Source organism: Idiotropiscis lumnitzeri, chromosome 4 (genome assembly GCF_059441095.1).
Source record: "Idiotropiscis lumnitzeri isolate Australia: NSW breed Sydney's pygmy pipehorse chromosome 4, RoL_Ilum_1.0, whole genome shotgun sequence".
NCBI lineage: Eukaryota > Metazoa > Chordata > Actinopteri > Syngnathiformes > Syngnathidae > Idiotropiscis > Idiotropiscis lumnitzeri.
This window is the reverse complement of record NC_142394.1, coordinates 7,468,015-7,492,443: the sequence shown is the minus strand read 5'-3', so window position 1 is coordinate 7,492,443 and position 24,429 is coordinate 7,468,015. Positions and strand designations below refer to the sequence as shown.

Below are 24,429 nucleotides of genomic sequence, written 5' to 3'. Positions count from 1 at the left end.
TATTGTTGGCAGGGAAGAAGGAGTGGAAACGGAAATGCACAAACTCTGCATTTGTCTGCCAAAATAAACTACTAAAACGTGCACTTCAACAGTTAACACAGATGCTTTACACTTTCCTGTGATTCATGGTCATGATGTGAATAAATTAAAACTTTCAAAGTGCGCTTGTCCCAGTGCAGCTAAGGCCTGGTACACACGAAAAGATAATTAGGTTGACTTTGTCCTAATTTAGCCCCCTTCCTGACCAATGACTCTAACGGCCGACAATTGTATGCCTTCTAAAATTTTCCTTTCGGATTATCTTTGGGTCGGAGGTGTGTTGAGAGTGGTGGAGTCATCTGAGTCTCTAAACTCTGACTTGAATATAATGCAGCTATTCCAACAAATGTCCTGATTGCCCAAAAAAAGCAAGGTTATTATAGTTTGGGAATTTTTATTCTATTTAGTTGTTTTAAATTGATTTAGTTATTTTTAGTTTTAATTAGTTTTGTTTGTTTATATTTAAAAAAAAAAAAAAGAAAAAAACATTTACCGAGTTTAATTTTGTTTTTTTAAATGGTGTAACTTGTCTGCAAGATTAGAAAAACACCTTGGTAAGTGTTGTGTTCTAAAATATCAACAAAAATAGTTTAAAACATTTTGATAATACAGGGTACAGTTTAACAGTCCATATACTGAATTATTATAAGCGCCGTGCATAATAGCGCTTCTAAAGTTCGATAAATGCATGCATGCATCCTAATTAAAATAAAGTCAGGATGCCTTGTTTACCAATTAAACTGCCAACCTCTAAAGTGGATTTGTGGATTATATTTTTGTTGTAGATTATTAAACTCAGTACTGTTAATTTGTATATTGTTTATATATTTTGGTCAAATATGAAAAAAAAAAAAAGGAAAACACTTTTTACCAAATTTCGGGCTGAATTCCACATGCAGCAAACTCATTCGTCTCTGTGAAGTGACGTCATCTGCTGGCTCATTTTTATTGGCCTCTGTTTGATGTTGTTTCTGTGTGACACACTATAAAGAGGACGACAACTACCAGACAACTGTTGGACCTTCGCTTCTTCCAGCTAACGGCCATACTGTAATATCGAAATAAATGCGTTCAAAATCAACCCCAGAGGCTTGTGTATTACAATAATTGCCAAAGACAAAAACAAATGACATTTTCACCATAGTTATAGTTTTAGTTTTATAAACGTAAAATGTAGGTTCAGTTAATTTTCGTTTTTTCAAATCATTTTGGTTTTTATTTTATTTTGCTAACAAAAATGTTCTTGGAATTTTAGTTTTGTAATTTTGTTAGTTTTTAACCTTGAAAGGAAACCGCGGTAATTAAAACAAAGCATGTTATACCCAATGCCTTTTCTTGTTTTTTTTTATAAAAGTGGGTTCCCCAGACCACAGGAATTATTTTCTTGTCAATGTCACCAATTAACAACACAACCACCTCTGATCCACTTCAGAAACAGAGCAGGCGTGGGCAAACTAAGGACCGAATAAACCTTGTTAATGTTTTAATTTTCTAAATACTGTGGTGTGTCAAAGACATATATTTTCTTGAAATGCTTTTGTTCACTTTCATTTAAAATGATTTTTTTTAATTCAGATGAGGAGAGGTTACCAAAACACTCCATCCATCTGCTCCTGGTCCGGCCCCTCTGTCAAGTTTTAAAACCCATTGTGGCCTGCCAATCAAAAAGTTTCCCCGCCCCTGCTGTACAGGGTCGCAGGTGGCTGTCCCAGCTGACTTCAGGCGAAAGGCGGACTACGCCTGAAATGGTCAACAGCCAGTCGCACGGCACCACAATCATATACCCCGTCACCGAGCGGGCCAATCTCACGCAGCCCGCACACAAGTCGGGCGAGTGTACCACTACACCATCAGCGAGTCATCTTTAATGTGGAGGGACGGTCACAAATGTAAAATCATTTAAAATCCTTGCGTGTGTACCAGGCCCAAAATGCACTGACATAATCCAGCGTGTGGTGCATTGTCTTTTTTTTTTGTATCTGTAAATCTCTTCACAACATATGGTTCTCACGTTGTATATATATATTACACACAGAGACGATGCATTATAAATGACAGTTCTCTGTGATTAATTACACGTTCAACAAATGATAAAAGATGCGCTGCTTTTTTTTTTTTTAAATACACACTTTTTTGTTAAAAGATAAAAATGTTAAATGTAATCAAAAAAAGGAAGTTTCAGAATGAAAAGAGCTAAATTTGGTCATTGCAGGGTTGGCTTTGATAGAACTTTCATTAGGTTTATTAATCAAGTAATCCTCCAGTGGTTCGCTAATTTTAACCACAAATCCTACCTAACCCGAAAACCTCAAACTAAACCTAACCCCAATACAATCCCTGACCCAAAAACCTTTGAACCCAATTTTAACTCGAACCCCCTCACCACTAACATTAATCCCTCTAACGTCTAATAAAACGCCATCTCTGTACTGAAATTTGAAACCCCTAAACATAACACTCAAGGAAGGTGTAATCTTAATCTGAAATCCGAAACCAAATACTTAACTCATAACCTAAACTCCTGAACCCAATCCTAACCCCCAAATTAAACCTTAATCTACCATCAGGCAACTGTGTAGTCAAGTGTGGGGAAACTCACAAAGTGAGATTAGTGTGTTGACAGTGATCATGTTAAATTTGGTAGAGCGGCAGTGAGATCAACATTCATTCCGAATTTTCAACATCTGGAAGTTGCAAATGTTTGCTCAAGTGCACTTTTTTGACTTTGTCAACTGAAATCCCTTGTGCTGCTCGCTTCACATGTGTATACTTAATGAAAGGAAAAAAAAACCTCTCTTTGGTAAACCGTGTCAAGAAAATGCCCACTGGTTTAAACTCGTTCAGACTGGTCCCTGTGAATAAATTCAAAGCACAACCTGACTTTTTAACGTTAAAATATACACTAGAATAACGATCTGTATGATCTTCATATCCATTTTTTCCCATGCTGTTTTACTGCATAAGGCAAAAAATAAAAGTGCAACTTGAATTTTGTTATTCAGGTGCTGGTAAAAAAATTAAATTAAGCCCATTTATCACAGAGCAGGAAAGGTTTGCGAGGGTAGTAGATATAGAATTTCAGTCAGGGTTCATTCAAGGTCCCAAAGACATTCTCTAGATGTTAGCCAACAATATTAACGGTTGTCAACAGTTTTCTTGTCACAAGAACAACAAAAACTATTAAAACTGTTGGCGAACATCCGGTGAACGATTTCTGGCCATGAACGAACCCTAACGAGAACTCAATATTTGCTATCTTCACAAACGTTCACCTCTCAATGGCATATGGGGCTAAAGGTAAAAGCCAGGTACTAACAAGCATGTCAATATATTCCAAAATAAAACTTGTTGAGGTAGTTTGACTAAACGTCAACAAACTCAAAACATAAAAAGAAACGAGCACCTATCTGACAGACTGAGTAGCGTACAACATGGTGGACACAGACGCACTACACAGTAATAATGACTAAAAACACCTCGCCCTCAATAAAAAGTCTTGGTGCTGGTGCTACTGGAGCTCACGTTTGAGCGCGTTGCGAGCAACGATCTGCTCGATGGCCACGTATGTGCCCGCCAGGAAACCCACCAGGCCGACGAGGCTGATAGCCAGGTTCTTTGCGAGCGAAGCTGGCGACATACCCTCGCCGTGGAAGGTGAGCACCTGCAGGATTGGTGGGAAGATGAGCGCTAGGAAGCTGCTGCTGACCGAGCCCACCAGCGAGATGACCAGGTCCAGCTCCGGGATCAGAATGGCGAGGGTGCCTGGTGATGACAACAAGGCATGGAAGATTTGTTGTGTTGAAAAAAAGTGCTCTGCCCTTAAATAGCACTTTTCATACATAAAAATGCAACTCAAAGTGCTGTGCAATAAAAACATTGAAAATGGAAATAAAAAAGAAGACTTGCCCCCTCCCTCTTAAAATGCACACTGACAAATATCACACACACACACACCTAAATATACACAAAACACACGTACACAAAACCAGATAACAGTTAAAAAAAAAAAAAAAAGACATGGCAAAGCAGAGAGAATCCCTATGAGGAAAGGATATCCATGCTGAGAGAAGTAACAGCCTACGGCTACAGAGCATGCCACCAACAGAGAGACCCCTGGCCCAGATTGAGTGGGTCGGGTTGACCCTATAATGGTGCAGATGCCTCCGAGCCCAAGGATTTGAACTTGTTTTGGAAAAATGGGCCATCTCGGCTGGATGATCCCTCAAAACTAACACTGTTATTGTTAGATACTGTGTTTACAAATTTCTTGCAGCCAGTCGGGAGTTAGTTGTAATCAACCCATTTTGTTTCACCTTGTGACAAATCATTAGACAGGAACGCAAACTTACTGGACTGACATTGCCTTAATCGCCATAGCTGGAAACGTAATGCAGTAAATGTGGAAGCCAGTTGAACCGTAACACGGCAACTTGCTAAAATAATAAATTCATGGCCAACCTACTGTAATCACGACAGGCCAAAAATTCATCGCTGCTGCGTTGATTGACCAAGCAGACCCGTTGATTGATTGGATGGGTCCAAAAGGATAAGTGGTTCAGAAGATGCATGGAAGAGCACCCTGAGTTCGTTTAGGCTGAGTTCGACAGTGTACGGTGAGAAATCTTGGAGCTTAAAGTAAGTTGCTGTGTTGGCGTTAGTGTGTCGGTATGTTTTTGGAAATGGAATTTGCTGCTTTGTCAACATGGTGTAGATAAAACATCACAGGTGCATCTCATTTATCATTTATCTTTGTAATTAAAGTGGAGGGGCAAAAAAGTTAAAAAGTAATAAACATTGATCATGGATTTGGGCTACAAGTCCAGCCTCCACACGACTTAGGTGGCACACAAGTTACAAAATAAGGAAAAAAATTGTATTGCAATTTTTCTGGCAGATATTGCGATTTCGATATAATTTGCGATTTTCGGCTGAGGTTCACCATAACGTAATTCGGTTCCAGTCAATGACAGTGACTTTGCATGACGTTATTCACCTATTAGCGTTGCATCATTAGCCATTACTGTTAAGTGACTTCTTCCCTGAGATGCCAGCAGGATAATGGGAGAAAATCTGCAATTTTTTTTCCCCTCTTGTTTTCGTACCATGAAAGATATTTGCGTGGAGATATTGTGCCATTGACACCGCCGGGGGGACTGAACCTTTTAGCCACACATACACTTTAGCTGTTTGACTTAAAAGACGAGCTTTGTCTCCTGAGATATGCCAGCACTCAATTCCCCGACCTCCAATCTCCTGCCTGGATTGACGGGTGGAAAAGTCTTAAATGTTTTTTGAAGAGCGTCCTTCCATAGCCGACTGATGCCTTTGCTTGCTGTCACATGAAAGGCGACCTTGTCATTGGCCCTTGGGTTAATTTGGCAGGAGGCTTTCATTGATTACCTTCAAAAGCGTCTTCGTCAGACCCTGGTAATGGTCATGTGTGTGTGTGTGTGTGTGTGTGTGTGCATGTGTTTGTGTGTTCCTGGTGTCTGTGTCATAGAGGGCAAATTACTGTTTCCACACAATAAGAACACACAACTCTTGTCTAATCATCACTAATCAATGCAGATTGTGACGGATGATTTAAAAAAAGACCTGGATAGCGATTTAAGTAACGAAGAATTTTTAGAAGTACAAGAACTGGTCAAATTTGTGGAAATGACGGTCTGCCTACTGATATTCATATAAAGTGTAGTACTCAGGACATGGCACTGTTATTACAGAATGCCAGACAGGTCACTGATGCACTAGATTGGCCATATTTATTTTGTCTATTACAGAGATGTGGACTTGCTGTAAAACGGTTATATAATAGCCCGATGGCTAGTATACTAAAAATATAATCTTGCCTCAAAGCCAATTACATTAGAACGAGCTACTCGATAGGGATGTCCCTTATCACCTCTGTTGTTAATTCTTGCAGGAGAGCCGTTGGCAATCGCTGTTAGAACACATGATAGCATAGAGGGGATTAATCTAGGAGGGCAGAAACATGAAATATCATATGCTGGTGATGTAATTCTCTTCTTAACAAACCTATGCACTAGCATTCCAAGTCTTATTAATTATATCGACATTTGGAAAAAATTCTGGCAACGTTATTCATAACTCATATTCATATATATTATTGTTAAATAAGTAAGAAAGGTCAAACCCAACAGTAAAAAAAACCAAAAAACTTCTTAATACAATAGATGGATTTACTTATCTCGGAGTACAAATAACGCATTCAATAAAAACTGTAGTGCCTTCCAATTATGACTCTTTAACTGTAGAGATGAAGGAAACTGTGGATGACTTCATACAAATTCTATGTTAAACTCAACCATAGTTGCCTTGGAATGACATCACACTTCCAGGTTTGTCGCTCAGCAGAATCTCTCTTCAGAAAAAACATTATCATGTCAAATATACCAAATGAAAAATGTTTTCTTCGTGCTTTATTATATGAACTCGGTGTGATTACTTTACTTGTGACACAAAAAGATTTAACTTGATATTTTCCAAACTTAAATCACGCTAGGTCTTTAAAGCCCAGAAACGAACTGTAAACATGAGAAAGAGATTACAGCAATACAGAGCTGTAAAATTGAACAGCGGGTCTCCAGATATCCCAGAGACATTAAATGTTTAGAAGGTCGGAGTTCACTTTTTCATTGTGTCAGGGAATTCTAAATTGCAAAGGTAATGGAGAGGAGTAGGCCGATCTGGCTCAATGTGAAAAAGTAATTGCCCCCTCAACATAATAGCGAGTCCTGCCACCTTTGGCAGCAATAACTGAAATCAAATGTTTGCAATAATTGGTGATGAGTCTTTCACGGCGCTGTGGAGGGATTTTGGACCACTCTTCTTTGCAGAATAGTTTCAACACTACCAAATTGGAGGATTTCTAACATGAACAGCCCGTTTAATATCATACTGCAGCGCCTCAACTGGATTTAAAAACTGACTATAAAACATTAATTTTGTTCTGTTTGAGTCCTTCTGGGGTGGATTTGGTGACTGTTTTGGATCGTTGTCCTGCTGCATGATCCAAGAGCGCTTAAATTTGAGGGCACAAACTGATCTGTTCCTCTTCAGGATGTTCTGGTTCAGAGCATAATTCATTTTTCTGACAATGACAGCAAGTTGTCCTGGTCCTGAGGAAGCAAAGCAGCCTCAGACCACCACACTGCCACCACCATGCTTTACAGTTGGCATTGTGTTCTTTGGATCACATGCTGTGCCATTTTTACGCCAGATGTAACGGGCTGCTCACCTTCCGAAAAGTGCAATTTTTGACTCAACGGTCCACAGAATAGTTCTCCATCCCTTGAGGTTCATCAGGATGCTTTTCAGCAATGTGAGACAACGCTTTGTGTACTTTTGTTACAACTGGGGGTTTTGCCAATGGATGCTGTTTTTTGACCAGTGTCTTTCTTGTAGTGGAGTCATGAACACTGACCTTGAAGTAATCTCCGATGGTCGACCACTCCTGGGAAGGATTGCCAGTGTTCCCGGTTTATTCCATTTATGAATAATGGCTCTGACCGTCATTCGCTGGAGCCCCACAGCCTTGGAACTGGCTTTGTAAACATTTTCCAGACTGACTGATTTCAATCACTTTTTCTAAAAAAAACTTCCGGAATTTCTTTGGATTGTGGCATGATGCATTTGTTGTCGAGTTTTTGTAGCCTACTTCACTTTGTCGAACAGATTCTATTGAAGTGGGTTCTTGATCCAACAAAGGTGGTGGTTGGGTGTTGCGTGATAAATTCAACTCAGCTTTGCAAAAACTGTGGTGAGTCACAGTTGCGTGGTGATTTAACAAAGGGGGGCAATTACTTTTCCACATAGGGCCTGATAGGTTTCTATTGTTTCCCCCCTTGGTAAATAAAATCATCATCCAGATACTGTATTTTATATATCCTTGTGTTGTTTTAGTGTGATTATTAAAATTGGTTTGATGAAATTAAACCTTTTTCAGTCATAAATGTTCCAAAAAAACAGGAATCAGGAAGGGGGCAAACACTTTTTTCCACAGCATTAAATGCCATTAGAGAGGGAGAGCAGAGGAGTTTGAGAAAAATTTGGAAACATTTACTGAACTTTTTTGGCCAATGAGGTGCACAGTCACCTATTGCAACGTACTGTAATGTGTTTTGTTTTGTGTTTCTTGTTTCGTTTTGTCAGTTCTGTTAGCTGTTTTGTATTTTTATTTCCTGTTGTAGTCAAATATATAATGTATGAAAAAGCAATAAAGAGACTGATGGGGGGAATCAAACGTCATATGGTCAGCATAAATATGCCCAACTGGATCATGATGGCTTGGTCCGTGGGGGACGATTAAACGTGGCGTAAAAGGACACCCTTTAGAAGCCCGTCCGGTGATTTGACTGGTAAAATATAATACAGCGCTTACTGCAGATTGTAAATAACAGACATTGGAAGACACAATTGCCGTTTATTTTGCCAGTGTTTTACAGTGTAATGAGCGGTGAGCGTAACTGTGAGAAAAAGCAACAGTAATCCGTTTGCGAAGGACGGTTTACCTTGCCATGTAAACAGCGCACTTGTCCAACCATGATTGCATAAATTGCAGGGCTGTGAATGTGAAGTATAACAAATAAAGATGTTTGGTGGCTTGTTTAGCCCACGTTTCATGAATAAATCCATATAAATATGTCCTGAAACTATGATTTTGAAATAACGTCTGAAGCAATGTGAAAAATGGGAACGCCAAATCAAGATCAATCAAGAGGAGGAAAAGCATTTGGGGAAAAAAACTGACCTTAATCATAGAGCATTGGCTCACAAACGGCTAGTAACTTGGGGGAGTTGAACTGCGCCGACTTTTTTGACGACCGAACACACAAACAAATACTCTGTGTTAGGGGTGTCCCGATATAACATTTTCCACTTCCGATCCGATATTGCGGCCTAGCGATTGCGATATGATGAGCAAGTGATACACGCTGTAATTTTTTTTTTTTTTGTATGAATTGTTAGAAGAGAGGGCGACACGGTGGCCCGACGGGTTAACACGATGTTCTCACAGTGAGAGACAGCAGCGGTTGTGGGTTCGATCCTGGCTCCGGCCTTCCCTTGTGGAGTTTGCATGTTCTCCCTGTGCCTGAGTGGGTTTCCTCCGGGTACTCCGGTTTCCTCCCACATTCCAAAAACATGTATGGCAGGTCGATTGGCGGTCGGGGGTATGCTTATTGATTTTTTTTCTATCGAATATTTTATCAAAGACATTTTCTATTCATATCAATCACGTGAATATCGCAATACATATTGCTATTGAATTATCGCACAATGCTAGTTCATACATAATTATTGTTCATGTTCACATTGACGGCGGCACGGTGGACGACTGGTTAGCACAATGTCCTCACAGTGAGAGACAGCATCGGGTGTGGGTTCGATCCCGGCTCCGGCCATCCAGTATGGAGTTTGCATGTTCTCCCCGTGCTTGCGTGGGTTTCCTCCCACATTCCAAAAACATGCATGGCAGGCCGATTGAACACTCTAAATTGCCCCTAGGTATGAGTGTGAGCGCGGATGGTTGTTCCTCTCTGTGTACCCTGCGATTGGCTGGCAACCAGTTCAGGGTGTCCCCTGCCTACCGCCCGAAGATAGCTGGGATAGGCTCCAGCGCCCCCTGCGACCCAAGTGAGGAGAAGCGGTACAGAAGATGGATGGATGGATGGATGGATGTTCACATTGACTACTCAGTTGCTGACCAAAAGAACGATTCCAACTCCCAGGACACCTTAATAATTACCTTATTTTTACGGCCAAAGGACGCGCTGTATCAAAGGATGCAGCACCAGTTGAGGGTGCTATTTCTGTATTTAATACTTATACGGGGCGCGTCGCACTGCGAGGCGCATGCTAGCTCGCGCATGCCAGCACACAAGGGAGGGATTTTACTGGTCACCACACTCCTTAGAGTCACGGTTTCAAATCAAAACCAAAAATATCTCAGCATAAGCAAACAATAAAACAAAGAAATAAAATTAACACAAAACATGTATCTCTCATGCCATTCATATCCCCAAAAGAAATAAAAATAAAACAAAAAGATTACAGCCATTCAGCCTCAGCCAATCACATGGCTGTTTAGAGAGATGTGAGTGGTGTGGTTTGGGCAGTGTGTTTATATATATTTTTTTTATATATTTTTGCAGTCTGTTGTCTAAACCTGTAATGTTTCTTGCTTCCAATAACATGCATGGTAAGACAGACTGCGACATCGTGGACAGCTGCCCTTTTGTCCAGCTTTGTCCTGCACTATCACCCAAAGATCGTATTCGTAGTGTATTTTTCAGACTCAATTCGAAGCATAGAGGTATCAGACTTTGGCCAGCAGGGTGTGCTAACATGCACTCTGAAATACCCCAAGGGGATCAGGCCTGATGGTCGAGCGAGTTGCTCAGTCTATATAATAGATGTGTTGCTTTACAAGGCGCCTCGTTTGTTTTGGGGAAGACTTGTGACTTTAAAGTGCGCCTTATGGTCGCGAAAATACGGTAAGCGTTTTTTTTTTCCCCCAGTAGTCTGAATGTGTAGTGCCAATGTACTGCCTCTCACAGGTCAATCTTGTTCATATGACAGACATTGATACACGGGCGGTGTTATTCATCTCAAGTACACTACACTCCATCAGCAAAGTATGGTCCACGGCACCCATCGGGCCCATCCTCAATCTCTGACCAGCTCGCACAAAGTATTCATGAAGGCAAACCAAAAACTAAAATGTTTTAGTTATGATGAGCCTGAGTGGGGGATACAAGCAAGCAAGAGCAATGCCAACCTAGCAGCTTTGTTGCTATACAGTATTTAACGACTTTTACGACCACTCTAGGAAGATTCTTTTTTGAAGTAATTTACGACAATGCCAATAGTGTTCATCATGTTAGAAACAATTTTATTCTCTGCATTGTGAAGAGAAGAAAGGATTATCCCCATGATTTGGGAGTCCTAAAATTAATGAATGAATATGAGTGGCTAATTAATATTTTGAAGAAGAAAAATACCATTGTATTGGATAAAAATATAAAACAAAACGAAAAAAGGTTTTATAAAGTATAACCACTGAACGGGAGAAGTAGAAGGTCACAACTATTGCCGGTAATGTACCTACAGTATTTTTTTGCACGTACCTCACTTGAATAGGAATTAGTCGGCTGAGATCTAAAAAAAACCAACTCAAACCACAACATAACGATACACAATACAAAGACTAGAACTGGATTCATGGCATCTGTGTCATACAATGTCATTCCTAATTAGAAAAGCAGGCATGTAACGCACCTGTATGACAATAGCAGCAGCAAAAAGACCAAAGCGTCTCCCTGGAGAACGACCGGGAAGCAGGAAGCGCTACCTGATCACCTCAAAGAATGAGGTCCTCTGAGGCATTTGCTATGCCTGCGTTCAGAAAACGATTCCCTGCTACAGTCTCACAGTGTACACTCTGTTGCAAAAACATTGACGCATCCTCCTCCCCTCGATCCCCAGCCGCCTTCATCCGAACCCAAAGCCTGTTTCCTGAATCCCGCATTCAACACAAGACAGTGCTAATTAAATCACGGGCTGCCTGCGGAATGACCCGCGGACGTGAAGTGTTGCATGTATGCATTTATTCCCTTTTATTGGCTTATCAACATGCATGTGCGTTACACTGTCCGCGTGAGGCGTCCAATCACGGCTTAATGAAGGAAAGTCCCGAGGCGAGAGCAGCCGGCGCCAGGGCAGAGGGATTCTGCTAAAACCCTTATTGGAGCCACGGGTTTGTCCTTGACTCGCTTGCAACGATTCCCATAATGGTTGTTTATCAAGAGAAGGCGGACTACACATTCAGTAAGTAAACAGAACGCTGAATGAAATCATCCCTTTAGAATTAAAAGGTTCACATTTTATTTAAATTGCTCAAGAGGGAGAGATGCAAATTGATCAAAGAAAGCTATTTATCAGTGAAGTAATATAGTATTCAATCATCCGTGCATATCTTGGGTTAGCGAACATGTCTACTTTGTCTCGGTAACTGCATGAAAGTGGAGACAAAATGGATGGGTCAGTCAAGGGAAGAGTTTCTCAGCACGCACAGAATCGCCCTCAACTTTCAATTAAAGTCCGATTGAGATTCATTCATTACAAAGCCTGTAATTAAATAGATTTTTTTTTTGGTTCGTTTTTTTAATGGAGTCGCAGTAACATCAATTTATATAGCACCTTTCAAGTGACCCAAGGACGTATAAATGAATGTGGCATGCAATACATGCACATTTTTTTCTAAATTTCATCTATTCATAATTATAAACATACAGGATGGTTAAAAAAAAACAGCTTGACAATGGAGTACACCAGTGTGTGAGCAATCTGTCATTTCCACTTTCACTTTTCAGCTCGATGATTCTAACCACTGTCTGTAGATGGCAGAGCATGCCATTATTATACTTGAATGTCGTTGCTAAAAATTCTTGCAGATTTTTATTTTCCATTGATATTGACCTTTAAATCAAAGCCTTGGCAGTAATTGCCTCCAACGGGAGTGATACTTTAGGGAATGTACCGTGTTTTACTATAAAATGCCTGCTGACAAAAATGCAATAGGGTTTAATAGTTTTATAGGCGACAGCATAAAGACCAATATTGGAAGATTCTTTTAACAACTAGCAACACAAAAACATGCGTGCTTAGTTTATGAACACAATAAACAATATTTTTCGCAAAAAACACCACAAACTTCAAAGGTCCTCTTGGGATAGTGTTGACTACCTATTTTTCAAACTAATTAATGAATTTTATGGCGTTAGATTTATGCCACAATTACGTAAACTTAATGTCAAACACGGCACACAACAATGAGTTTCGTGTGTACATAATGTGAAATATTGCATGCAAGCCACAATTACTTTAGCGTAATGTCAAATACCGCGTACAAAAACATGTTTTGTGCGTATAGAATTTACCACTCTGTCGTGACAGAGACAGTTCTTGCCAATCACGATTTTTAAGCAGTAACACAGACTCCTCACAGAAATAAGCAGGTGTTGCGATCATGGGGCAAACTACAAGCTGCGCCTCAAACTCTACTGGCAAGATTTCGTTTCAAAATTAGCGATTTGGTAAAATGAGAGAAAGAACCCCTGCAGTCTGCCATTTTGGTTTGAAGAGTCAAGCGTGCGTCAAAGACAAATTGACCCAAAGATTTTGTCTGACTGATACCTAATTTTGAACACAAAATTGAGAAAATGTTTTATGTTCCCAAATTGCGTGCGTGGAGCACGGAAGCAAAGTTTGGTGAATCACCATAAAACATGAACCGAATTACGCGGAGCTGAGAGTTTGACCAAATTGTTTCGCTTGTGATTCATAGCTGTCCTTTATTATCAGAAGAGGGTAAATGCAATAACGCCACTCATAACACACTTAATTTGTCTGCCCACATCATGCATGGGGGTGCGAGTTTCCATTCATCACTCACAGCATTAATTATGATTCCATTCCGAGTCATAATACATTGAAAGGGGAGTATTTTCTTTGAGCGTCGATCAAACACGCAAATTAGCAGAGGCGTAAAAAAACGACATCTATTTTAAATAGCATTGACACTATCATTGTATAAAAGAAAAGAAAAATATACGTTTTGTCACAGCCGACTGGAGTGCGTGTCACCACAACCAGTGGGAATGAAGACGTAATGTTCACTGGTTCATAATGAATCTCGAAGCAATGACGTACTTTGAATGTGTGAAAGTCGTGCTCCACTACCTTTACACTGAATCAGACAATGCAACCCCCGAGGGGTCTGTATGGTGGCTGTTTAGAGGCACAACCACAAAGTTCCTGGCATAACGATAAATCAATGGTAACAAGAGTGCTTGGAAATCAAGGTGTTTTGCAAGGGAGCAGTACACTCTCTTACTTCCAGTGCCGCACACAACACTGCTACTAAATTCATTATTTTTAGTAGCCTGGGAAGCTCAAAAGAATCAAAATTTCATGAATAAAAGCAACATTTTGTCATACAAATAAATACAGTTTTGATCAATTACAGACAAATATATAATATGGCAGAATAACTGAGCTTAGATCTTTCGTTGAGGAAAGTTCTGAACATTATTTATTGATCATTGATAAACGCTCGCTTTTTTAGCCCATAATAACTGTCTGAAATCATCATCTAAACGAACACTGTTAGACATCTGGCAGTTTAGGTCGAACATGTACCAAAAGGTCATCAAACTTATCCTAGCAAACGTTATTTTGTAAGGCTAGTATACTCCGTAGCTTACCTTTCACATGAGTCGAGAGAGCCGACTCTCCCTTCACAAAAAGCTGAATTTCCTTTTTGCATATTTTGCGGCAGGCTACACGTGTTCTCGATCTTTTAAAAAATCTCCTTAACGATAATTTGACGATATTCTACAAAAAATATTCTTGCTTCACAGAACAATTATGGATAGACAGCATTTGAGAATAATAGATCTTTAGATTTTAAATTGCCCCATACATATGCAAAACATTGTACAAAGCTATTCTACAGCAATATTTAACAATGAAGAACTTAAAATTATTAAATTACTCCCACTGATTTTTGGGAATATTTATGTCATATGTACGTACTGCTGCTCCACTGCCAACAGAAGTCAGAAAGGAAAAAATATAAGGTGATTTGTGCTACGTACATGCGTCACCCTGAAATACGGGTATGCAATTTGTGGACGGTCCTTAACACAGAAGGTAGGAGAAATAGAGCATCTAGCGCTGTTATTACATATACAATTGTAGCGACAACAAATTCAGCCGTGAACTTTTGATAGGACTGTTTCCGAAATTGTCCTACTCATACCGCATGTGATGGACAGCAGTTATGTTGCAGACTTCAAGCGAGTAAACTGAATGTTGAGCGAATACCAAACACCTGTTTATTACATTTTATAACCCGCTTGCCTAAAGTAGTGTTTGCGTATGTGTGTTTGCTCAACTCTGCAAGGGTCTGTTTACTTTGCTTTTCTTTAGGGTGCTTGTGGAGTTGCAACGGTCTGCTCGTCATCTGTATGGTTCATTTGAGCAGCTAATAATTGCCGATACGCCCTTTACTTCTGAAAGGTAATTTCAATGCCAAAATCTTAAGATATTCCCGACCTTATTAAAACTTACACTAGTTCTACTCAAGCACGCATAACTCTCTCCCACTTTTCGCAACTTCTAAGGTTCATCTTATTGTTTCACACATTTGCCGTGATAAGAGAAATTTGACACGTGTGGATGTCCATGGCTATGTTGCATACATTGGGAAACAATTTGTTATTTGTTGTGGCGCACATAGTTTTAAATAAGGAAACGCTGCCTTTATTTCCAAGGGCACAGCAGCCAGGTTGAAATGGGGCCTGAAAAAATGCGGTGAGGAGGGACGTGTCCAAGTTAACTAACTTCACCAATGCCTTATCCCGGTCTAAATGTACCTACATTTAAGATACTGTGACTGTAAAACAAAACAATGCATCATTTCGGACATTCAACGCTTTCCAAGTAAGGGATCGAAAGTTTACTTAACTTACATCAGCGAGAGCCGCATTGAATGCTGAGTGATACAGCAGCCACAGCACAGGCGCTGCTGAGCTGATGGGCTCTAATGAGGTGAGTGTGGCTGGCGGGAAAACGTGTACGTGCACATGTGCATCGGAGAAGTCCAGCGCAATGAGAGACAAACAGAAAGACAGAGCGGAGCTTTTCCTCTGTGTATCTGTACTGTACGAGTGTGAAGGTTTTTTCCCCTTTTAATTCTAGTTTCATCTTCTCAGGCGGCTTGCAATATACTTCGAGAGGCCGCCCAAAGAAAGCCTATGTCGGAGTAATGTTGCACGACCCTGAATTTTGAGGTGCAGTTGAAATGCAGACCAATTGGGCCACTGGACCTGTTAACTACCTGGATCTTCCATTAGCAGGAACTTAAAGTTCCTGGGCTTGTTGGCAGAAAGTAGACAATAGTGTGCTGTGCTTTTCTTTGGCTTCCGTGTGTGCCATTTGATGACGACCATATAGACTGAACTTAACGCGATGACACGTTAACAGCACGTTCCTTATCAATGTTGACTATTAGCGACATAATTTAATAAGTACTCACATGTGAATATGACAAGGACGGTGCGGAGCAGAAGGTTGACGGCCATCTCCCAATGCTCTGGTACGCGAGCTACGGCCGACGGAATAAGGATCTCGGCAGGGACATAGAACTGCAAGGCGAACGTGATGAAAATTCCAAAGCAGTAGAGCAGTTTAACAGCCTGGTAGGTCCTGAATGAAGACGACGGAGAAAGAAAAAGTGAGCACAGCTGTAGCATGGGAACGAAGTATCAGTGATCTTTACATTTTCTTTGGCTTTCTGATGTGATGACGATGATTAGTGACATGTGCTATGTAGACACCGGATGCAAAACCAGCTTTTGCCTTCGCATCATGTTTAGCCACATTAGATATCCAGCCGCAGCTTCTTTTACACTAAGCAGTACACACAGACGAGAATACAAAAAAAAACCAATCAATATGCATTACCATGTTTGGCTAGTGGGGTCCAAATCTCGACCTTTGGGCAAATTCATATCATATATTGAATATATGTAGTATGTACTCTTACCCTGAGTGCTTCCTGTTTGAAGCCTCACAATGGTGAGGTAATGTTGATCAACTAATAGGTGTCGTCTGTATGAAGGGTCTCATGACATCAAAATGTGAAAGGTATGACGTGGAGCATTGGTTCTCAAATAGGGGTATGTGTGTCTATGAGAGATTTCAAAATCTATTTAAAAAGAAGAAAGAGCTTTGATCATAGTAGTTGCCTCCCATTTTTTTGCATTGGATGCAGCTGTTGCTTAAAGAGGAGATATGAGCAGGAATGCTCAGAGATGGGTGAATGAAGATAAATGCTACTTTGGGGGTGTTCTTGGTGTGGAAATATAATTTTAACATGGCTAAAACCTTAAAAAGGAAAAAATACATTTAATTAGCATGATATTGCCCCTTTAACACTAGGACTACCAGGACTTTTAAACAATTAGACATATCAAAGGCATCAATTAGACAGATTGCACACTGTTGCATTCTGGCAATGATTTAATTGACTGAAATGAATATGACTCGGCGCTTGAGTGCCTAATAAAGGTATTTTGTTTATTAAAATTCTGTTGTGAGTATATTTTAATGTAAATGGTATATGTCATATTAATTAACTCATTCACTACCAAATGAGTGAAAAAAAAAGACGTATTTGGCCGTCAATGGTATTGAATGAGTTCATGTGAAATGTTGGTGGAGTACCTATTGTTCCGTGCAGCTCTTGCGCTACATGCGGGTCAGCTGTTATAAAATACTAGTTTGGTGCACCTTACATTGAAAAAAGGAGTAAATAGCAAGTGCAGCACACAAAAAAAAGACCCACCATTCCGAGAGCACAGGGGAACTCTTTTTTTTCTGCAAATAAACATGAAATAGTAGTACATTTATTTCAATCCCTCTTGAACTATTATTTAACATCATTGTGTCCCATGAAAGTATTTGAATTGTTATATGAGTTGTTCCATTTATTTTATTCAATGTTTATTATGATAATGATTATTATGATTATAATGATTTTATGATTATTATTATTAGGAGTGAAGTAGGCAAAGTTTGTGCTAACATTTCAAGCTTTCAGTTCTATGCCAAAGGGAACAAGCCTGTGACCCTTAAGTTCTAAACGTCAATTTTTTAAAAAATGTCTCTGCTGATAATGTAGCTAGGACTGCCGCTAACGATTATTTTGGTAATAATCACCAACATTAGTCGCGATTAGTCAACTAATCAGAGATCATAGGTGAATTGCCCCATAATTGCACGAGCAAGAAGATGTTCGTATATGATCATCTGTAGTTTGCAGCTAGAATTCTTTAAGATACGAACACATGAATAATAAAGACGATTAAGATAACAGTACATTCAATTTGTACTAAACTTTGCAACTTGTAACCAGCATTCCTGACATGTTTATAAATGATGGCAGCTATAGACATTGAAGGCGTTACTTGTGGCCTTTAAATTTTTTGCTGTAAATGTTTAGTGCTGCAAATGTTTTAGGTTCATTCTGAAGTTTCCCCGGAAATCCAAATAAGCCTGAACTCTTTGTGAGTAGTGTATGTTCAGCAGTGCACACAAACGGTGCCAAGACCTCTCGAAAATAGCACTTAGCTCTTCTTTCGGTCACAAGTAAATAACACCTGAACTACTGTAAACAGCAATAACAGTAACGCTTGTCACACTGATGTCATTTTACCAGCAGTTGGGAAGGTTGAGGGTGATACTGCCGCCGATGTCGGTGCCGAAGCACATATACCCGATGGTGCCAAGGCTGATGTAGAGGAAGGTGACGATGCCCATTCCCAGGTAGAGGACAAGGGGGAAACTCTGTGGCCTGTGCATCTTGTTCTCCAGCGGGAGGACCTAGAAACAACAGCGACAACTGTGTGACAAAGTATTTGCAGTGTGTGCGTGCGTTTGAACCTCTTCTTAGTTGCTCCATCACGTACCACTCCAATCCCTTCAAAGGCAAAGATGGCCGTCCCGAAGAAGAGCGGGTAGTCTTTGGCTCGGCCCACGGCCGGAAGGTCGATGGGGTATTTGATGTGCTGGAAGGGAACAATGGAAGAAAAAACAGACATGTCATTAAAAAAACACGACAGATCTCCTGTGTCTTTTCTTACATGGCTTCTTAAAACGACATCCATGATATGATCATAACGGGACACTTAAACTGAGCAGCTGCCCAATTCATTGAGGGCACAGCAATCGCTTCAGACATGCACTTCCAGATGCTTCATCTGGGGCTGCTACACATACCAGGTGTGCCATCCTGTGGATAGAATATTTAACTACCGCTTGGAAAGCAAAAGGACCTGTGAAGCACATTAAATATTTACCCTTTTTTTTTTTTTTTTAACAAAAGCGCTTTTGAAAATGGCAACCGTTTGCAGCTAAGTATATTTTGTGTGTGAATGACAAACAGTAATTTCACACCTCACTACACCCTACACCTCAGTTCAGACAAGATTTGTTTCCCCCTTTTCTAATCATGAAAGGACGACTGTGGTAAAAGAGTAACAAAAAGACAGCACTCGTAGAAACTAGGGATGCCACAAACGATTATTTTGCTAGCCACCAACAATAGTGAATAGTCCACTAATCGGATCATATGTAAATTACGGCATATCGTACAAGCAAGCAGCTGCTCTTATATGAGCACCATTAGCTTACAGCTTGAATTATTTATGGTATGAACAAATTAATAATAAATACAATTAAAATGTTAGTACATTCCACTGATTAAACGTTGCAGCTTGTTTCCTGAGATGTTTATAAATGAGGGAGCAATTTAAATTGAAGGCAATACTGTGGCCTTTTTAGCTGTAAATGTTGAGTGTTTTTTTTGTTTAAATGGAACCAAACTATACACTCTGCATACTTGCATTTGTACTACGAAACAATTGATACATACAAAAAGAAATAAAATGCCTTGTGCTAAAGAAGACAAAAATCACTGATGGTTTTTTATTGCCTTTTTTAATCTAAACTTAGAAAACGAAAATGTTTTTTTACCTTTACTAGTATGCGGAAATTATAAGTAGTACATCAATCCACACTATTAAATGTGGTATGCACCTGACACCCAAAAAAAAAAAACATCCTTAAAGATTAAGAGGAATGTATTATTTTTTTTAGCACTTCAAAATTAGAATATTGCAACAAACTTGGTTATGTATTTTATTGTTATGTTTTGCCATTGAGGGCTTGGGGAAAGTACGGGCAAATATGTTCTGCTCCATTTTCCTAGCTCATGAACGAAACACTCGCGACCGTAACCTTTGGGACAGTGTGTACTTTTAAAGATAAAGATAAAGATAAAGATAAAGATGTCCTTTATTAGTCCCACAATGGGGAAATTTGAGGTGTTACAGCAGCAAAGATATAGATCACACAGAGCAGTTTTCCTGCTTAGATGTCAAACACAGGCGCACAAAAACTGTGCTTTGGTTGATAACAAACCTAAGTAAGATTTACAAACATTTCACATAACAGCGACTATTTGCCCATGTACTGAGTTATTAAAGTAACCGATTGGTCAAAATTCATTTTCCAGTATTTGAATAGTCAGTTTGTATCAATAAAAGATAATAAAAGTGCAAATATTAATGGAATCTGACATCCTAAGAAAAAGGACCACCCGTTGGCTGTTGTACTGCCGAGCGTGCTCGTGTGAATAAATGCCACATTTTGGACACACTAAGGGCCAAATTCACAAAGAATGAACTGCAGTAAACGTTTGCTCAATTTTAACATCCTATTCACAAAGAATATTGCGCTAATGACATACCAGTGCAAACATGTCACGTTTGACAGCTGAGTGCAGTTTGCCCCTGATTTCCCATAATTGCAATAAGCCACACATGGCAAAGTGTGTATAAATGTTGGCTTTGCACCAAGAACATCGTGGAAAAACAATGGTAGTAAGAAAGAGAAAGATGACATTTTCAAAACACAACCTCGGGATCCTGACCGAGGAGGTGCAAGTAGAAAGATCTAAGAGTCACCACCAAAATTCACATGCACATCTCTACTCATGCCCGCATAAATCTCCGAAAATATAAAAGTAATCGCCTCAATACTTTGGAGTTTATGGACATTAGCAGATAGGAATACGTTTATTATGCCTATAAAATCCCAATTTGATATTTTTCAAAGTTCACAGAGGAGCACAAGTTTTTCACACGCTCTTATTACAGTACTTGTTTTGCTCAAACTGCGGGTGGCTATTAGCGCTGGTGTTTGTGAATTAGTCGTTTATCAATGAGGCTCATTTGAATGGAGGTGTTTTCCAATTTCTCCGCCAAATACAATGAATGCATATTAGGTCATTTAAATATATGAAAATAACACCAGCTCACAGAAATACAACCTGTGTAAGCTTTTTGCACCAGATGCCGTTTGTTCCAATTTTACCAGTTCGTGCCACGCTAAAGCCACAGAATACATGGATGAAAAAACTAAGTGTAAAAACCGGAGCAGACATTGGAGATAAAATCCTGCTAAAGCCTTGCAAACACATAAAACGGGATTTACTCACAACCAATAAAACAAACTCAGCATGTTTTTCAAAAACAAAACATCACTCACAATCTAATATCTTTTGGTTTCGGTTCGTAAGAACTGGAATCGTCAAATAAACACAATACATCCAGCTTCAGAAACAAATACAATGTGATCTACGCATACAAAAAAAAAACATTTCTTCAATTACAAAAAACATCCTTCAAGTGCAATCTAAAATCTTCCAAGTACAAAAAAAATCCTTCACATACAAATGAGCAATTCTACAACTACAATTAAAACCCCAATTTGAAACATTAACTTTGGCAGGAAACCATACGTGCGCGTGTGCATGTGTGTGTGTGTGGGTCAGTCCCCAAGGTTTCTATTATACTTACTGTTAGCTTAATCTTTAGGTTTGGTTTTAAATCTCCCATGTTGAAGTGTCCAAGACAAACAGTCCACTTTTATTTTAATTGAAAATGGTAATTCAAATAAGTTGGAAAAGAAAAGCCAGCAAAAAAAAAAAAAAATTAACATATCAATCTAAAGTTCCTTTTAAATGTCATCTGAGGGAAAGGAAGAATTCCCTTCGCCAATCAAATGTTCAATCAAATTACTTGTGATTCCCCGCCTGCGTCCAACCACTTTAAGTGTCAAAGTGGACAAATAGCTTTTTAGCAGATGTCCGTCAGGCATATCTCACAGTCATTCATGTAATGTAGACTCATCTGGTTGAGTCATACGTGACGTGTGAGCACAGAAGCTTCAATTTTAAAAAAAATTCTTAGTAGTGTTTACCGTGATGGAGTAGAAGTAGATGAGGACCAGGCTGGCGGCCATGACCAAGTTGGCGATGAGTGACAGCGGCGCCAGGTACTTAAGGTTGGGTGTAAAGACCAGTAGGATAAAGGCGGGCAGGAAGCACAGCATGTAGAGGCGGGAGTCAAAGCTGGGCACCAACACTTGTGTCTGGTTGCCGCCGTCTAAGAGGCAGTTGAAGGTGGTAGCGTTGGCTGCCTCCACCACCTGCCAAGAAGGGGAAAAACAAGCCAAAAAACAGTGAAAAAAGAAATAAAATGTATTTTTAGTTGCACCGTAATCGATATCAAGGCAAAAATGTGTTCAATTAAAACCCAACCCTGGCATTCTGCCGATAGATTTGTGCCATAATTCCAACCAAGTAAGAGGAAATTTTCAGCACAATGGCATTTTTTGAGTGTAGCCGATTTGTCAAGTGCTCGTCTGCCGGGTGCCCACCTAAAGAAGAAGCCACTTAACCAACGGAGAAGTGGTTATATGCACTGGGTTGCATGTCGTGTACTCAGCCAAATGAAATTTTGCCCTAGATTTGTTCAAATAAATAACCAGTTGCCTCAGTGCAACTCTTGCAATAAGATTATATTGTGAAAACAATCACCTCCAGACGGTTACATTGAATCACGCTACAATTTCTTTCTTAGACTAAATAGTTTAAAAAAGTCAATATATAAACTGATGTGAAATACATACATACCATAATACATTTTTCAGCCATATCAACCAGCCCTATTAGCTGTACAGTCTCAACAATGTTCAATTAAAAAACAAACCATGTAAAAAAAAAAAATGAACGTGTCAAAGACCAACTTTAAAAAAACAGTAAAAAGTTGGCCGAGCCATTGCAAAGAACCTCACAATTGCATTAGATTTTGATTTTTTGCTTTATTTTATACATGTTTGAAATCCAAAAGACACACAAAAATACGTAATTTGTGAATTTAACACCAGCATGGCAGGATTAAGGAAAGTGGGTTGATGACATTGTATAATAGTCTCATACTGTATAATCTCATACATGGGACTTCTGCATGTACTCTATCTATGAAGGCAGTGAAAGCGTTATGAAGCGAGATCGTCAATACAATACAACTATTTATATAGCGCATTTCACAACAGCTGGCGCTGTAACAAAGCGCTTTCCATATGGTGTAATATAAATTTGCGGGAAATTAGAATTGACAGTTGCAGGGTTTACCCCCAGTGCTTGTAAGGCCTGGTGGGCCGCCAGGCTTGTCTTCTGGGAGTACAGGCAACAGCTTGACGTAGATGAGACACTTTTTTTTTTTAACTAATTCGACAGAGGGCAATAACGCTTGAAATGAAATGAAAATGTAACATTTTCAGGGAGGAAATAGCGCCATCTGTCTATCCGAGCAAAGACAACCGTGACGGAGCAATTTTGTGTTTGTGTGCGTGTTACCTGCTTAACATTGTCGCTTAGGAAGACAAAGTAAACGCAGCAGAAGCCGAGCTGTGTGATGATAAGAAACAAGTTGACTGTCCGTCTGAAAGGAAAGGACACACGCATTCATCATGACATGCTCACACAACAAGTGCAGAATTGGTTGCAATAAAAACAACATCTGTGTAAGATGCTTGCGAATGTATATACATTATAAACGTACTTTCCCCAATTTGAGTGTCTCCTGAGCCAGGACACATTTTCCATGCCGTACTGGACCGCCTCACCGTACGTCAGAGACTGCCTGTTCATCCTGAAACAGCAAAACCTTCTTTTTACGAGACATTTTTTTGCATTTGAGATACATTTTTAGCACCCTTGCTGTGCACTTTTAAAACACATTTGAAGACACATTTTTATTTTTTAGCTTTCAGCTCAACATGAGACTGTTGCTGTTCTGCTGGTATCTATTATTTATGTGCTTTAGTTTGTGTTCTAATTTCCTGCTAATTTATATTATAATTCATGGAAAGCGCTTTGTTACAACTCCAACTGTTGCCAAATGCGCGATATAAATAAAGTTGTATTGTATTGTATAAATAAAATAATGAAATGCATTTAAAATTAGCTGAAACTACATCTTACATTTATAAAACAAACTAAAAAAAACTCAAATTAAACATTAACTTCCAGCATGAATTCTTTAGAATGTGCACAAATTTTTAAAGATAATTAAAATGATCGTACATTCCACTTTGATTAAACTATGCAGCCTATAGCAGCATTTCTGATGTGTTTATAAATGATGGAGCAAAATTGAAAGCGATACTGTGGCCTTAATATTTTGAGCTGTTATTGTTTAGTGCATTTCAAAATGGAACCAAAAAATATACACTATGCTGTGTTACACTAATACTAATACTTGTAAACATATTTCACTCTTCTTGGGCAACACATTTGTTTTTTTTAAGTCAAATAAAAAATAATTAAAATCCGATTATTGTGAAAATGCACTGAACTAAGAAAACAAAAACCCAGATAAACCGTTGTATTGGTTT

The 24,429-nt window shown here is 39.4% G+C and overlaps 1 protein-coding gene across 2 annotated transcripts in view; it reads right to left on the bottom strand.

The window, feature by feature from the left end:
- Positions 1–501: 501 nt before the first annotated feature.
- The window catches only part of slc36a1 (solute carrier family 36 member 1), a 35,894-nt gene continuing 11,966 nt past the window's right edge, over positions 502–24,429 (bottom strand). For both annotated transcript variants that reach the window (XM_088292810.1, XM_088292811.1), the window contains exons 6-12: positions 23,595–23,684; positions 23,390–23,474; positions 21,949–22,176; positions 18,594–18,692; positions 18,341–18,507; positions 16,160–16,329; positions 502–3,801 (exon numbers count right to left, since the gene is read on the bottom strand). In XM_088292810.1, coding sequence (XP_088148936.1) covers positions 3,548–3,801; positions 16,160–16,329; positions 18,341–18,507; positions 18,594–18,692; positions 21,949–22,176; positions 23,390–23,474; positions 23,595–23,684 — 1,093 coding nt within the window. In that variant the 3' untranslated portion in view covers positions 502–3,547. The remainder of the gene's footprint in view (positions 3,802–16,159; positions 16,330–18,340; positions 18,508–18,593; positions 18,693–21,948; positions 22,177–23,389; positions 23,475–23,594; positions 23,685–24,429) is intronic.